The 15,816-nt window shown below is 41.4% G+C and overlaps 3 protein-coding genes across 4 annotated transcripts; 1 reads left to right on the top strand and 2 right to left on the bottom strand.

Annotated features, from left to right (window-relative positions):
* Nucleotides 1-29: 29 nt before the first annotated feature.
* LOC106751927 (serine/threonine-protein kinase TAO1) lies at nucleotides 30-6,103 on the bottom strand. 2 transcript variants are annotated; one of them, XM_014633209.1, is made up of 12 exons: nucleotides 5,747-6,103; nucleotides 4,291-4,717; nucleotides 3,851-4,199; nucleotides 3,586-3,761; nucleotides 3,316-3,478; nucleotides 2,735-3,084; nucleotides 2,078-2,323; nucleotides 1,744-1,968; nucleotides 1,380-1,619; nucleotides 756-1,013; nucleotides 411-667; nucleotides 30-176 (listed from the first exon to the last, which is right to left on the bottom strand). In XM_014633209.1, the coding sequence occupies exons 2-12, from the start codon at nucleotides 4,594-4,596 to the stop codon at nucleotides 56-58; spliced, it is 2,691 nt and encodes an 896-aa protein (XP_014488695.1). In that variant the 5' UTR covers nucleotides 4,597-4,717; nucleotides 5,747-6,103; the 3' UTR covers nucleotides 30-55. The 2 variants fall into 2 exon arrangements, with proteins under 2 accessions (XP_014488695.1, XP_014488694.1); XM_014633208.1 differs by having other exon boundaries at nucleotides 4,291-4,721.
* Nucleotides 6,104-6,681: 578 nt separating this feature from the next.
* Nucleotides 6,682-11,988, top strand: LOC106751917 (cell division cycle 5-like protein). Its single transcript, XM_014633192.1, has 11 exons — nucleotides 6,682-6,726; nucleotides 6,801-7,066; nucleotides 7,165-7,295; nucleotides 7,914-8,416; nucleotides 8,479-8,653; nucleotides 8,920-9,357; nucleotides 9,538-9,656; nucleotides 9,731-9,895; nucleotides 10,035-10,316; nucleotides 11,199-11,458; nucleotides 11,902-11,988. The coding sequence occupies exons 1-10, from the start codon at nucleotides 6,682-6,684 to the stop codon at nucleotides 11,436-11,438; spliced, it is 2,364 nt and encodes a 787-aa protein (XP_014488678.1). The 3' UTR covers nucleotides 11,439-11,458; nucleotides 11,902-11,988.
* LOC106751918 (vacuolar protein sorting-associated protein 33A) lies at nucleotides 11,858-14,533 on the bottom strand. Its single transcript, XM_014633193.1, has 8 exons — nucleotides 14,429-14,533; nucleotides 14,137-14,333; nucleotides 13,546-14,036; nucleotides 13,330-13,450; nucleotides 13,105-13,265; nucleotides 12,479-13,027; nucleotides 12,062-12,184; nucleotides 11,858-11,975 (listed from the first exon to the last, which is right to left on the bottom strand). The coding sequence occupies exons 1-8, from the start codon at nucleotides 14,531-14,533 to the stop codon at nucleotides 11,887-11,889; spliced, it is 1,836 nt and encodes a 611-aa protein (XP_014488679.1). The 3' UTR covers nucleotides 11,858-11,886.
* Between the last annotated feature and the right edge of the window lie 1,283 nt (nucleotides 14,534-15,816).

The raw sequence follows: 15,816 nt of genomic DNA on the forward strand, positions 1-15,816 counted from the left end.
ATATATATATATATATATATATATATATATATATATTCTATTAATATGATTAAAATTATAGACTATTAGGGGGGAAGGATGTGGAGCTATTACTGTGAGCCAGACTTAACATGGAGCCGCTGAGGCTTTCATCGTCTGGATAAGATTCTTTTGATGCCTCAGCTATCGCCAGAGCACTGTAATAACGTGAAAAATATTATAAAAGATAAGACGTTTTATCAGATACCTCGATCTTTCTAATACAGAAGTTTTTATTTTTTTCTTTTACCGAATATCTTTCTACTACAGAATATACACAATAAAACTCAAGACAAGTAGATGCGATAAAAAAAAAAGAAATACGAATCTTTGCTTCTCTCAACTTTTTACGTCGAAATATAAAGAAGCATGAACACAGAGTGATCACGTACCTGAATCCTATTCTTGCACTTTCTTCATCAAATTGCTGCAGTTCACGTTCTTGCCTTTCATGCAACAGGCGTATACGTTCACTACGTTCACGAAGGAATTCCTGAGTTTCTAATTCCATCTTTTGTTCAAGCAAAGCTCGTCTGACAGATACGCGATCTTCCAACTCACGGCGTTCCCTGTTTCTCTGCGCCTCGGCCTGCATTTTATTTTTTGATTGGTATGCCATCAGAATTTCTAATTCGTAATTTAATCTCTCCTGCAAAAAAAAAATCAATTTTATCATCATGATCGATTATCATGAATATAACGAGATTAACATTATGTGATAATACAATATATCGAACCTTAAGATTATGGCATTCTACTTCTTGCGACTCGTCTAGCCGTATACTCTGCTTTTGGAGCATTTCGGCGATACTCTGTTCATATTGATCACCTAAAAGCGCCAGTTTGCGTCTTTGTTCCTCCTTTAACTTCTTAATGACTGCTTTTTGCTCTTCCTTGGCGGTTGTTTGGAGAATTTGAGATTTTAATGCCTTATATTGTCGCGTTTGTATTTTACACGTTTCTCTAAACTGTTTACGGATTTGCATTTCCTTTTGCTGAAAATGAGAAAATCGTAGTACGAGGAATACATATCTCATTGACATTTATCTTGGTGTCGCGCATAATAAGGACATTCTTCGTTAACCACTGCGAATACGAGGGTTGTTGTCCCAGAGTCAACAGATGTATTCTCAACTGCGTTTGTTTTATCTGTCATCTGTCGCCCGTTTTAAAGTTTAATTCGCGAGAAATCATGTTCAATCATGAATTAAGCAAAATACCGCAAATATCTTGATAGTTGGGAAAAAGAAGACGATCAGAGTCTGTAGGACTTTGGAAAGGAACATCCGATGATCTCGGGACAGTTGCTTCTTTATACACTCATCTTACCTACGTGTTAACTTTTCGACGATGTTATTTACCTTGAGACTCTTCGGTTGCTGTTTAAGTTCTAACGCGTGTTTCTTACGCAGATCACGTTCGGCCCTTTGCATGTAATCCTGCTGATTGCAAAGTTCCGTTGCGTGCTGTCGGTGAACTTGATCCTCGCGGAGAGTGTGCACTGCCCGCTGTTGTCTGTACTCCAATTCTTGCGTCTTTTCATGATGACGTAGGAGCATGGCGTGTGCCTGCTCCAATTGTTGTTGTCGCTTGTTCAGCTCCTATTAGCGTAAATTTTCTATTCTTAAAACATTGAATATTCCCAAGGACAAGAATAATATCGGCGGGAGGTAATTGTTTAGCCTTGTATATATTGTGTTAGTACGTCGGTGTATTGATACTAACTTCGCGAAGGAGCTCCTGCTCGAGACTGTGGAAGATGAGTAACTTTTTTCTACGGAATTTACGTATTTCAAGATCCAAGTATTCTCGTTGTCCCCTCGCGAGTCGCTGTTCCTCTTGCGCTTCCATCTGCCTTAAATTGTCCTTTTGACTTTGAAGGGTAGCGTCTCGTTGCCTCTTCGTCACATCGTCCTGAGAAAGTTCCTTTTTCCATCTTTCTTTGTAAGCCTACAAAATTAAACGACATTCACATAACGTACGAAAATTGAAAATGTGTTTTATCATCAGTGGACTTTCAACGCTTGTTCCGTTACAACTGGATACTCGGGCATCTTACTTTGTACTCTCTTTTCTGTTGAGCTTCTAGAGCTTTACGATCAGCCTCCTGTCTACTTGTTATCTCCTTGTGTAATTTCTTTTCCGCGTTTTGATTTTGCTTCAGTTTACGCTCCAGTTCTTGCATATGTCTCAATTGCAATTTCTCGAGCTCTTTACTAAATTGCTGCAAAAGTGTCTCGTACTCCTTATCCAACAGTTGCTTGTGCGACTCCATTTCCATTTTGCAGCGTTCCTCTAATTTTACCTACAACAACGGCAGAGAGCATCGTAAATAAAAAAAAAAAAATTTTTTTTTAAATTGCAGTTTATCAAATTATAGTCACGTTTTCCTTCTTTTTCGTTTAATAACATGAGAGCCATAAGTATGGATGGACCTATAACTCTGGACATTTCTTAAATAGAAATATTTAAACACAAAATATACGTATATATGTTCAGAATATATATACATATATTCTTATATCTACCTTAGGATAGAAGAGCAATCGACCTTTTTAGCGATATAAAAACATTCTTCATATATACTTTTAAACATAACCTGCTTAATTCATCTCGATTCGATGATTTCTTCAGGCACCATGACATGATTTTCAGTAAAGCATAAGAATACTGTGATACACGGATAGAAGGACGAAGTAAATGTTTGAAATCTTACCAAAGCACCTTGATGTTCCCTCCTCATTCGTTTGTATCCACTCATTTGTTCATGCATCTCTTCTTGCATGTGTTCCTTTTGTTGTTTTGTAACGATCGAAGTTGTCCTAATTGTCGCAAAATTATTGGCACCGTGTTCAAGAAGATTGGCAGTGACACCGCCTGCTGAAACTTTATGCCGATTTCGGACAGATCCCGTGGAGTAGTCGTTACTATCGGCATTCGGCAGCGGCAGGCTATTCGTGGAGGAACTTTGAGAGCTCGCCGAGACGCCTATCGAGTGGATCGAGTGTTCTGAGGTAATTGAATTGCTTTTGCTACTATCACCACCTGTTTGTTCATCAGGAGTATCTGTAACGCGCCATCAGTTTGAAATCTCCTCGGCATAAAAGCACATCTAGCCACCGGCGTACTCAAAAGAAAGAAAAAAAAAAGCATGCACGATGAAGGGTAAGAAGCTTTAGAGACATCGTTTTTTCTTTTACTTATTTTTCGCGGGCGCTACATGTCCCTAAATCTCTTGATTTTTCTCTAGATTCCGCCGGTTTTATATTTGATAAAGTGGGTCTGCAAAGGACGTACCGTCAGTATCGCCAACTGTGCTCTCCGTTTCGCACGCGTCAATCATCAGTATCTTTTTCATTTTACGGTAATTCAAATTATCTAATTCCCGGACAGCAGCTTTCGTTCTCTGTATCAAATCTATCAAAACTTGAGGAGAACGCGTTCTGGTGACAAATTGATGCTGTAAAATTGAAAGAGAACAACTAGACTGCTACTAACGTACTACTTACAGTGTAATACAGAGTAACGCATAAAGTATCATCGCGGACATTCCTAAGAACAACTCACTGATAACAATTTCCCGGATGTTGGTCTTTCGATTGGACTTTTTGTCAGGCACACTTCAACGAAGTGACGAAAGACGTCGGTCCAATCGGGAGAATTTAGAGTTGGCGTATCATTCTGTGCAATATGATAAAGAGCACTCATAGCGTTCATGTTAAAGTAGGGTGGCTTCCTTTCCGCTGTAACAAATGTCGATAATTAATCTCTGACCTTCAAGTTAAAATAGATAGCGCGTCGTAACAATTTAACATATTAGATCGATATATACCTAATTCGATGCATGTTATTCCTAACGACCATACGTCAACTTTGCCGTCATATTGCCCCTCGTCCATAGCTAATATGACTTCCGGTGCCATCCAGTACGGAGTTCCTACGAAGCTATTGGCTGGACATTTGATGCTCGCGGACCCAAAATCAGCCAATTTTACCGTACCGTTTTCGGTAAGTAGAATATTCCCCGCCTTTACGTCACGATGGATTCTTCCGAGAGTGTGAAGGTAATGCAAGCCGCGCAGTACACCTTCGCATATCGCAGCTATCTCGTCTTCCTTCAAAGGTCTTTTGTGCACCTCGATAATATCTGATGCCGAGCCAAGACAATATTCCATCACCAGCTGCAAGTTATCAATATTTATAACTTGACGCTCGACTAGAGGAAGTTTTCTACTTGAAAAAAGTGGGCGACGGAAAAAAAAAATAACATACCCAGGCAGTGTGGTCCCTGAGATAGCAACCCTTATACTCTATAGTGTTAGGATGATTAAGTTGCCTAAGGAATCGGATCTCCTTCAAAATGTCCTGCCACTTCTCCACCGTTTGCTTCCCCAGGTAAGACATCTTCTTGATGGCAACGATTTCTTTGGTAACCAGGCATCGTGCATAGTAAACAGCCCCGAAACTACCATGCCCGATCTCGCGCAGATCCTCAAATATCTTCTCCGGGTCATTTTTCTCGAATAATTCGGCGATCTCTGGGTCTTTTAAACTACCAGGCCTTGCAACAGCTGGCATAGTCGAGTTGGTTGGACGCCCGAGGCCTTGTACAGACACCTTGTCCCGTTACTGTCTTTTGATGACCGAACCTTCTGATTTTCGATGAATCCTCTGTCAGTCCATTCCCGAGATTAATATTCTATCTGCAAAAGAGAGTGCAGTCATTATCTTCTTGACTTCTCAACGTGTCGTCGGCGAAATTCAACTTTATCGCGGACGTTACTGAATTTTATTACAAACTTTTTTCGCCCTCTTATAATACGATCGCTAACGAACATCAGATTCACCGAAGAGTCTACGAGCTTCTCTTAGGAAAGGGAAGACGTTTCCAATGTGAAAAGTCGGACGGAAAACACGGATGCTTTGCGCGCAACGCTGCGGTATAAACGAACAATAAACATTCACGTTAGCCCCATTGTCCGAGATTTTGCCTTTTTTTTTTTCGTCGACCGAGAGATGAGAGAAAGAAAGAGATATCTAAAAGCGATCCGCCGCCGTCGTCGTCGAGAGCGAAGAACGACACAGTCTCGAAAGACACAGAAATAGGCACGTTCCCGCAGATCCGCCGTCATTGTTGTCGCGTTAGTCACGTTACTCGCGCGAGAGAGTACATCGGGAAAGGAGGAACTGTCAAAGGAGGAAGACGCGCCTCTCTCTCTCTCTCTGCGACGATCACCGGTGCATCACCGCACGACGACTATCTTTCTCACAGCGGATCGGAAGCGAAATTCGGCAGGGCGCGCGGCGTTCCGACGAGGGCGTCGAGAGAAAGAGAGAGAATTATCGAGCGGCGGCGAGAGTGAAAAAGAGCGAGCGAGACAACGGGGGAGAGAGAGAGAGACGGGGAGCGCTCCCGAAAGAGCCTCTCGGACGAACAAACCTTAGCCTGAAGATTCTCGTCGAATTTTTCGCAGGAGACGCGCGAGAGAGAGAGAGAGGGAGATCGGTAGAGACGACGCAGGAGGATGGGTGTAAGGAGGGCCCTCTCGTCCGTCGATGCAACGCTGCACCGCGTTGCTGTCGACGACAAACACCAGCAACACGACAGCGCACACACGTCGGATTAACGCGAGCCGCGTTCGTCGGCGGGCTGGCGTTATTAATTCGCGGTGAAGCAGCTACATCGGTCGGGAACTAAAAAAGAAAGGGCCGAGAAAATTGTATTCACCTCCAAAATGGCGAGGGGCGGGGAGGCATGCGCCTCGCAGGCTCTCGGTGCACTCTCTTCAAGCGAAGGAGGAGCAGCAGCTCTCTTTCCCGAAAGGTCTGGCCGATCCCGCGGGCATATTAAGCACCTGTCTGAGCGATCCCGCTGCCGCCGTTGATCGCGCGAAACCGCGCACCGCGCCCCGGAACAATACACGCCTCCTCCTCCTCCTCCTCGTCGTTGTACGTCACGCACGCACGTACATGCACACTACTACATCACCATGGCGCACCACACGACGGACGCACGCACGCACGGAAAGTGAGAGCGAGCCCTCCTCACCGAACGGTTCCCGAAAAATCCTACGCTGCGTTTCCGCCCGCTTCTGCTGTGTGCTCACACCGTACTTCTGTATATCGTATACACAGGCATCGCGCCGGTGGCGCCACGAAAGTTCGATCGTAGGTTCCTGTATTACCAGCAGCGGCGAAATGCTGTCAAAACTCCTTTCCGTCGGACCGAATCATTCATGGGAATACTGCGTTTTGATTGGTGTCCATTTTTGGAAATGCACCAATCGGAGTATTTCTATCCGGCAAGCACGAAACAAGCATCGTATGCTTAATAAAGTGTGTCAGAAAAGCAACCAATCGGCGCTCTTTTCTTTCACGTGAGTTTTGTCTGCTGATTGGTTGCTTCTATGACGCACTCTCAATTCCGCAATTCTATTACGCACAACTTCACCCTAAACTGTGACGACCGTTTGGCTACACATCTCTGCAACTGCGTGCGCATGCTCGAAGAGGGAGCTCATAACAACATTGTTCTGGATTGTCGCTACGAATCGGACTTTTTATTGTAAAGAATCCGCGGTTTAACGTAACGTCGAATTGTAGAAGAGATTATTGACAACAGTCGAATTGTTGCTGCATTCTTGAATAAACCACCTGTACAAAATGCCTCGTATTATGATAAAGGGTGGGGTTTGGCGGAATACGGAGGTATGTAAGATACTTTGTAACCTAAAATCTTATTTGTCACAATGGGAGATTTAACGCGTTAATCTGGTTTTTAGGATGAAATTCTGAAAGCGGCCGTGATGAAATATGGCAAAAATCAGTGGAGCAGAATAGCATCACTGTTACATAGAAAGTCTGCTAAACAATGCAAAGCTCGTTGGTTTGAATGGTTGGACCCCAGTATCAAAAAAACCGAGTGGAGCAGGGAGGAAGATGAGAAGTTGCTTCATCTTGCGAAATTAATGCCTACCCAGTGGCGAACAATTGCACCCATAATTGGAAGAACTGCCGCGCAGTGCTTAGAACGATATGAATATTTGCTGTAAGCGGCATTTATTCAATATATACCACTTAATTATATTTTACTTGGTAATATACCAATTGATATTTTTGCTTTACATCACTGGCTGTTTACTTTAGTGACCAAGCACAAAAGAAAGAAGAAGGAGACGATGCCGCTGATGATCCTCGTAAACTTAAGCCCGGGGAAATTGATCCTAATCCAGAAACAAAGCCAGCCCGGCCAGATCCTAAAGATATGGATGAAGATGGTAGGCTGAAGATTGAGGCAAAACAGCTTTAATTGCAGCCTTAATTCTATTTACACCACGATGCGATTTTCACCGATGATAGTAAAAATAATGGTAATTATTGATAAAAATGGGCCAAAAACCATCTTCCAAAAGTCATGTATTGTCAAAGTTATGTGAATAGAGTTCAAGAGGTTTTAGCTGTCTCATTGTTTTTAACTCAAATGACGACGATCCTGATATAATCTCGAGTTGTAAGTCTCACTCCGAAGAAGTGAATGTTTATGAAACAAAGCCATGAAGAATAATTACAATGTCAAACACAGACCTGGAAAAGTCATGTAAATGTAAAATGTCGAGGAAAGATATAAAAAAATCTGGAATTGTTGACTTCATGTTTACAATTCCCTTAAATGCTCTTAACTGTATTCTTTTTCCCAATTTTGTTGGTCTGAACTCGCATTTGGGATCGTATTACTTTCAAGTTTATGCAGCTTCTAATAATATAAGCTATCTTTCCCATGCTTGTTTAAGCTCACGGGAAAGATTTGAAAATTCATATTCTATGATAACCGGGGTGGTCCGTTTTTATCAATATCTACTAGAATAATTCCGTTTTTAGTTGATACTCTTTTACAGAATTGGAGATGTTGTCCGAGGCACGCGCCAGACTCGCAAACACTCAGGGGAAGAAGGCGAAACGCAAGGCGCGTGAAAAGCAATTGGAAGAGGCACGTAGGCTCGCTGCCTTGCAGAAACGTAGAGAGTTGAGAGCCGCCGGCATTACAATATCACAAAAGAACAAACGGAAACGCGGTGTCAACTACAACACGGAGATACCGTTTGAGAAACGACCCGCGCCCGGTTTCTACGACACTTCGAACGAGCACGTCGATCCGCTAGCGATCGACTTCTCGAGGATGAGGCAACAGCATTTGGACGGCGAGCTCAGACAAGAGAAGGAAGAGATGGAGCGCAGGAAGGATAAGCAGAAACTGAAGCAACGGAAGGAAAACGATATACCTATGGGTATGCTCAACAATGAGGAGCCCATAAGGAAAAGGAGCAAATTGGTTCTGCCAGAACCGCAAATCTCCGACCAAGAATTACAGCAAGTTGTGAAGCTCGGCCGGGCGTCGGAGGTATGATTGATCGTGTGTATATTGTTTACACAGTAAGATGTATATCACGACATATATCACAGGTCGCGCGAGAAGTTGCAACTGAGAGTGGTATCACGCTGTCCGACAGCTTGCTGGCTGATTATTCCTTGCCTACAAACGCAGCGGTAACGCCACGCACACCGGCCGTCACGGACAGAATATTGCAGGAAGCTCAAAACGTCATGGCTCTTACACACGTGGACACGCCACTGAAGGGTTAGTATAATGATCGCGTTTGGTCTAAAATATCGATACTGTATGACCAGCATAAAACCGATTTAATATTGTAACTATTAGTGCTATCATAGTATAACTTAATTCTTTATATCTTCGTACAAGCAAGTTTTAGTTACAACAGCGGAAATTAAGTCGATTTCATGCTGTGAATATAGTATGTCTGCGGTATAAAAAATACGGCTGTTATTAGACCGGTTGCATTTAACACTTCGTAACATTCCGATCGCTTGATCTTTCTTCCACAGGAGGACTGAACACTCCGCTCAACAACCCGGACTTCACCGGTGTCGCGCCACCTACCAATGTCGTTGCGACGCCGAATACGATTTTAACAACTCCGTTTCGCTCGCAACGCAGCGACGGGACGAATACATTCAACACACCGGGCGGGGCGTCAGTGCGGACGCAAAACGGCGTTTTGGTGGCGACACCCGTCCGTGATAAGCTCAACATTAATCCGGACGAAAGTGCGGACGGCTCGGAAACTCCGCTCATACAAACGCAAGCGAGGAGCACGTTGCGCGCGGCACTGAGCTCCCTACCGGCGCCTTGCAACGATTACGAGATAGACATGCGCGACGAAGAAATAAACGAGGAGAGTGCCAGCATGCCGGCAACTGCTGATATGATCGAGGACCAAGCGGACGTCGACGCGAGACAACAACAGGAATTGATAGAAGAAAGTGAGCCGATCTCTCGTAGTTTGCGGGAAAATTCCGAGAAATGGATTGCAAAATAACGCCTTTCCTTCCGGCAATAACTTTCTAACGGCATTATATTTTTCTTTTATTCCGAATATCAACTTCTACTTACTTGATAACACTTTCAACGCGATTCTTTCTAACGAGATGTCCTCTTTTTAGAGAAAAGAGAATTGGCACGCAGATCGCAAGTGATACAAAGAGAGTTACCGCGTCCTGTGGATGTGAATATGAATATTTTAAGACCTTATATGGACACACCGTTAACTGACTTGCAAAGGGTATGTTTTTTTTTTTCAGTTTTAGACGCTTCCGATCGATTGATCTTTAATTAATCATCATTACATATTCATAGGCGGAAGAATTGATAAAAAGAGAAATGATCACAATGCTGCACTACGATTCGCTGCAGAACCCGACGATGCCGAATCGGAAGGGTGCCGCGATGTCATTGGCTCAGGCACAAGCCTATTTGGACCAACATCCATACGATACCTTCGAGGAAGTCGAGCTTCTCACCGTAAGCATTCTTATTTTATATACCCTTTTTATATCATTAATTATAATTCATTATTATTATATTATATTATTATATTATGTAATATTTCGTCGCCAACCTCAGCTGCTGTTAATAATATTTTGATAATGCTCAAATTTAGGCTAAGAAAATGTTAGGCGACGAAATGGCAGTCGTAAAGGAAGGAATGGCGCACGGAGAATTGAGCTTAGACGCTTACACTACAGTGTGGGAAGAGTGTTTGTCGCAAATTTTGTATCTGGAAACGCAAAAACGATACACTCGCGCGACACTAGCCTCGAAGAAGGATCGAGTGGAGGCATGCGAGAGGAAATTGGAGGAGAATCGTATGCACATGACCGGTGAAGCTAAACGCGCTGCGAGGATGGAGAAGAAGTTGAAAGTGTTGACCGGTGGTTATCAGGTAAGTAGAAGTCGACCTTGTATCCAATAGGAAAATGTATTTCTTGAGAATTATAAAAAAAAAATAGAAAACGAATTCTCCTATTGGACATACGTACGTACGAGATTCTTCAATGTATGTAAATTTCTTGAACTGCTGCAACCAGTTCAGCGAAAAAGAACAGATTAAGTAATTACTGTTCATTACGAAAAAAACTGAATACAAAGCATGGAAATCCTGACAATTTTTGCATTTAAAGTTACTGTGTGATCGATTCAGTACACTTGTAAAAATGTCCGGATACTTGAACCTCAACAATCATTAAATAGCCGAAGATTAGTGTAACATAAAACTTATTTTTTTAACCTATTTTTTCTCATGATTTTTGTTTTGTTAATTCATGTTAATTATTATTATTATTTTTTCATTTTAGTAGATTAACACGTTAACTGCCACGCGCATTTCGGAGGAAATCTCCGTCAGGCCAAATCCATTAAAATTTTTGGATAAGAAATATTTAAGTATACTAATTATACGATTCTGAAATTACTTATTAAACTATGTAATTTTTTTAGTTTTATATCGTACTTTATACTGTCAGTCACCGGTGACTGACGCGCCCCGAACGGAAAGTTCAGTGTCAGTCACTGGTGACTGACGTGGCAGTTAACGTGTTAATGGAAAGGACTTTTTTTTACAAATATGCTGAATTGTTCATGAATGCCATTTTTTTGTGCATATATTCTTCTTCTCCACGCGACATATTTCGCATGCGATTTGCGCTCGTTTATGACGTCATCAAAATAAGGACAGCCAAAGCAAGGACACAGAAATCTTAAAAAAACTATTTTAAATACCGAAATATTAAAGACTAAATAAGTAAGTTACTTGGTTTTCAAACAGACCAGAGCGCAGGTACTGACGAAGCAACTGCACGACGTGTGGGAGCAGATAGAACAAGCGCATCTCGAACTATCGACATTCAAGTTCCTGCAGACGCAAGAAGAGGCGGCGATCCCTAGACGAATAAACGGACTGATGGAGGATGTGCACAGGCAAACGGAGCGAGAACGCTCGTTGCAGATGCATTACGCCCAGCTGCAAGACCAATTGCAGAAGATTCGATTGGATCGTTCGTCTTAAGGACGCGTTTACAACGCTAAGTACGCACGGTGAACAATGTTCCCTGTATATTACTCTCTAACGTGTGAATTAATCCGATGTTACAATACAGTTGTACAATTGTATTATATAACATTGGCTTAGTTTATATTACGGAGTAAAACATATACATGACATGTTGTGTCATATACAGCTTAATTATATAGTTCGTTGCAGAGAAAAGCACATATCTAAAATTATTTCCCTAATTGACATTCTAGAAAATGAGGATGGGGGGGGGACGTATCTAGAGGATTAATTTATAGTAGATATATGCGAGTCTTGCGTGTGTAATCTAATGCTCGCATTTCACGAGTGAAACAGAAAGTTATTCTTTCGTACACGGTCGAGCCTCGCTTTACTCTAACGATAAAAATTGTGAATTAAAAGAATGACGATGCTTGGTATTTGGAAATATATAATTTCCTCATCACGTCTGTTCTAGATCCTCCATCAGAGAAGTGAGGAACGTATCACCGTTGATCAGTCTAGTGGTCCCCACGACAAATTCGACGTTCACTGAAAACAAATTTTCATGTTGAACAAACCTCCGGTGTGTATATCCGTATGAATCTCCACTGTTTCAATTATCGCACGATACTTACAATCTTCTTGTTGCGACAGAAATCGAAGGGCGGATATTTCAGCGAATGTACATCCTCCAATAAAAAATACCATAATCAACTTCGGCGGTTCAGAACTAGAGTCTTCGCTAGTGATCGAGTTTCCTGGAATCAGTTTTCATTGGGGCGAAATGTGTCTTTAGAAACGCGATCAGACGTGATTCAATCCAAACCTCCAAGGGATGTTGTTCATATGACACCTCTCGTGTATAAGAAATGTATTAATCCTGCTGTTCTAATTGAAATCATTTCTACTTCCCTGTTTTTGTGAATTTGTTTCATCAATTTGAAACTAAGCTATAATAAAACAAAGTCATAACGCTCACTCATGAAAATGTAACAGAGAAATGATTTCGGGTCAGAATAGCGAGGTTCAAGTAAATTATAAATTTAACTTACGCCTCACTAATGAGGGTTGTGCGTTATACGGAACACTGCTCACGGTAGGGCCTGGCAATAATCCCATCATGTCGTTTAATCCTTGCCACCCACTCGGTTGCACCAGTTGCTCCGCTAATCTCACACTTAGTGGCGCGTATATGGAGTGTACGTAACTGATGTCTTTCGGCGTTATTTCACTTTCGTCCTCGACTGTGAGCCTCAACGCCTTCCTCAGAACCGCGTATTGCCGCACCGACTGTTGCTGCTTCAGCAATCCGGCTTTTTCCAAATTTAATATAGTCGGCAGATGCTGGAATCCGTAAGTGTGTATTATCTCCCTCTTGTAATAATCCAGCAGCTTCGGTTTTAAACCGGAATTCGTCAACGACTGTATGCAAAGAAGACGTAAAACTTTCAGCAACGGCTGTTGCTGCGCTATCATGTCCTCGATGTAAGCATTCGGTTTGTCCGTGTCGATGCAATTTAACAGTTCTTGCTCGACTTGCAGCGATTCCAAGAAGCTGCTCGAATCTGTGACTTCCTTTATCATCTCCGCGATCGTAGTGTCTGAACAAGATACGATTGCGACGAAGAGAAAATGCAATACACGTACTGGAAAATCGTTTCAGACGTATGTTACTTACGCCTTGCCAAAGACTGCTTGGTGGCTAGCATATGCGGTAGCCTTGCGACAAACTGTTTGATTTCTTGCACACTCTTGTCCCCGTGCCTTTCGTCAAATTGGGACGATATTACTTTGGCTTTCCTACTGAGAACTGGCCCGACACCATTGAAATTTTTGTCTCTGTAAGTCAAAGAATTTTACGGGAATTTTTCTCACTCACGAGAAAATCCATACAAATACACACCTAATTTCAGCGAAAAGTTCTTCCCCTGAATTCAATATGATTTGTTCTTTCTCATTTAACGACATCGCTGTGGGAGAATCGTCGGAATCGTGGAACTTTCTTGCAGGCAATTGCACGGTATCTGAAGAGAAATATCTCGTTCAGATTTTGATAATTTTAAAGGTCACATGTTCGAAGTGTAAAATATATAGCAGAAAATATCAAACAGATACTTGCTGTATTTTATTCCAAATATCTCATCGATTAAACCTTCGTAAGTCAACTGTGTGACCAAAGGTGAAAGTAAATCCACAGATCGATCCAATAGTAACAAATGTTCAATGGCAACGGAGGAGACAGCCCTTATCTTATTTAATGTGTCTTCTTCTTCTCTGTTTAATCTCTCTAGTAATTCCCAAACTTTGCTAGCAGCTGGTCCTCTCCCCGTGACTTTCACAATTTTTCCATACAATCTCTGCAAACCTTGTATAGCCTGTGCGACTTGATATAAACAAGTAGGATCGTTTTCCAAGTAAAATTCTTTGAAAGAATTACTCAGCTCCATCGACAGTAAGTCATTGTCGAATGGGAAGAGGTCGCATTTAAATTCTTCTATCAGTGTAAAATTGCCAAATACACCACGATTCTGAAGCTTCTTTTGGCAAAGTAGACTCTTACGCGGCACAAAAAATAAGTGGAATTCTTTACGTGGCTTTTTATCTTCCTCTCTATATAAACATAATGATAATTATATACTTGTAAGATACATTTTATGAAGTCCCTATTACAAATCTCATATTTTACATGCAACACTCCTTGTAAACTTACCCACGAATATTCTCTGCTATTAAGTCCATAAGCTCTAATTGTGGTCTCGATATAAATATGATGTTAGCAATGTTTGATGGTATTGTCAAAGTTCCACCATATAACGGATACATTTTCACAACACCGTATTCTTCTAACAAATTATATTTTGCCACAAGACCAATTGGTCCAGCCAATGACTGATCCCATATAATAGCCTGTATACGAGGAATAATAAAAACATTACATGCAATATAGAAATATTTTGAAAAATAAATTTGTATATTTTTGTAATCTATTTATCGCATCATACCTTCGAACCATCGCATTTCTCCAGCAAACAAAGTAACTGTTTCCTGGCTTGTTCTTGAATAAGGCCAACGTTTAACCTGCCTCCTGTCAAGTACGGCGATGACATGATTACGATTTTATCGGTTACCTGCAGTCCTTCTTAAAACAAACTACCACAGCAGCTGTCACATAGCTGCATCACGTTTGACAACCGATGGTTCACTATTCTGTCATCGAGACGTACTACTTGATAAATAAAAAAATTATTTATCTAATCGCGAGTCATACTGCAATCTCGAATCCTCACTGGATGGTGGCGGCTCATAGCGGAGATTTCAGAACTAAGAAAAATCGAACAGCTATATAGCGTTTCCAGCGGGAAACGTTCGGGGGGAGTTTTGTTGGTTTCAAAATCTCTGTTACGAGTCGCTACCATTTTTACAGAAGAATCGAGTCAAAACGGCTCGACGATAGGTAAAATATATATATCTTTATTTTCAAACAGAACGACTTATTGAAAAAATCGGATTTTTTCCAAGCTTTTAAAACTATAATAATAACATACAGTCAGTTGCGCAAGAGCGTGTTATTCAGAATTCTGTCAATAGAATTCGTATGAGTAAAACTCTTGGATGTTGACAATATATTAGGCTAAAAATAGAATTAATCAAACATCGTTAGAAAAATAAGATATATTTCTCTCCCTGAATCTCCTATAATCGAAGAAACGACTAGCAAAATGAACTAGTGAAGATGAATCAAGTATTCATCGATACGCTAAATTCGAGACGTTGCGGGCGTCATCAAAATTTAAATGTCGCGTATACAGATTACACGGACGGTGCGCGCGCGCTTTAGTAACGGTTTGTACACATCTGTCCCCCATTTTTCTCAGTACAATAGGGGTCGTACGCTCCCCTTCGCCTCCTAGACGCACAGTTGGGACTCCAAAGGACAATAACGAGGAACATCGGTCGAAGGAGACGATTTCGTTGCTAGAATCTACCATTAAAACTTCCACTTTTCGTTTTCGATGTTTTCCAGCATCAATATCCATCGCCTAACGTTGAAGAAAGGCAAATGAGGCACTTAGAATTTCAAATATCTCACGAATACGCAGCATCTCTCATATCGCGCGCATTAATCACTGTGTTCAATTATCAATTCAATTATCTCAATTATACATGTATTGAAAGATTATGAGCATACAGATGAAAATGTTTCTTTGGATTTAGCATGCGTGTTTGTTTGACTTGGATTTGTTCGATACAAATAAACATAGTTTAATATCAAATATTATTTCATTTGAGTGAAAATGTTGTCTTACTAATAAAGTTGTCTTACTTAATAATAAATCATGGCATATTTGAACAGTATTGTTTCGAGAAAATAACATTTGGTTTTCAATAG

This window comes from Dinoponera quadriceps, unplaced genomic scaffold (assembly GCF_001313825.1).
Source record: "Dinoponera quadriceps isolate SergipeBrazil2010 unplaced genomic scaffold, ASM131382v1 scaffold316, whole genome shotgun sequence".
Lineage (NCBI taxonomy): Eukaryota > Metazoa > Arthropoda > Insecta > Hymenoptera > Formicidae > Dinoponera > Dinoponera quadriceps.

Coding starts and splice junctions, on each gene's coding strand:
- LOC106751927 (XM_014633209.1), bottom strand. CDS start 4,596: ATGCCAGCTGTTGCAAGGCCTGGTAGTTTAAAAGACCCAGAGATCGCC. Junction 1,969..2,077: donor AACAGAAAAGAGAGTACAAA/GTAAGATGCCCG, acceptor TTAATTTTGTAG/GCTTACAAAGAAAGATGGAA. Junction 1,620..1,743: donor AGCAGGAGCTCCTTCGCGAA/GTTAGTATCAAT, acceptor TTACGCTAATAG/GAGCTGAACAAGCGACAACA.
- LOC106751917 (XM_014633192.1), top strand. CDS start 6,682: ATGCCTCGTATTATGATAAAGGGTGGGGTTTGGCGGAATACGGAG. Junction 8,654..8,919: donor CGTGGACACGCCACTGAAGG/GTTAGTATAATG, acceptor TTTCTTCCACAG/GAGGACTGAACACTCCGCTC. Junction 9,657..9,730: donor CGTTAACTGACTTGCAAAGG/GTATGTTTTTTT, acceptor ACATATTCATAG/GCGGAAGAATTGATAAAAAG.
- LOC106751918 (XM_014633193.1), bottom strand. CDS start 14,533: ATGTCATCGCCGTACTTGACAGGAGGCAGGTTAAACGTTGGCCTTATT. Junction 14,334..14,428: donor AGAAATGCGATGGTTCGAAG/GTATGATGCGAT, acceptor CCTCGTATACAG/GCTATTATATGGGATCAGTC. Junction 13,266..13,329: donor GAACTTTTCGCTGAAATTAG/GTGTGTATTTGT, acceptor TTTGACTTACAG/AGACAAAAATTTCAATGGTG.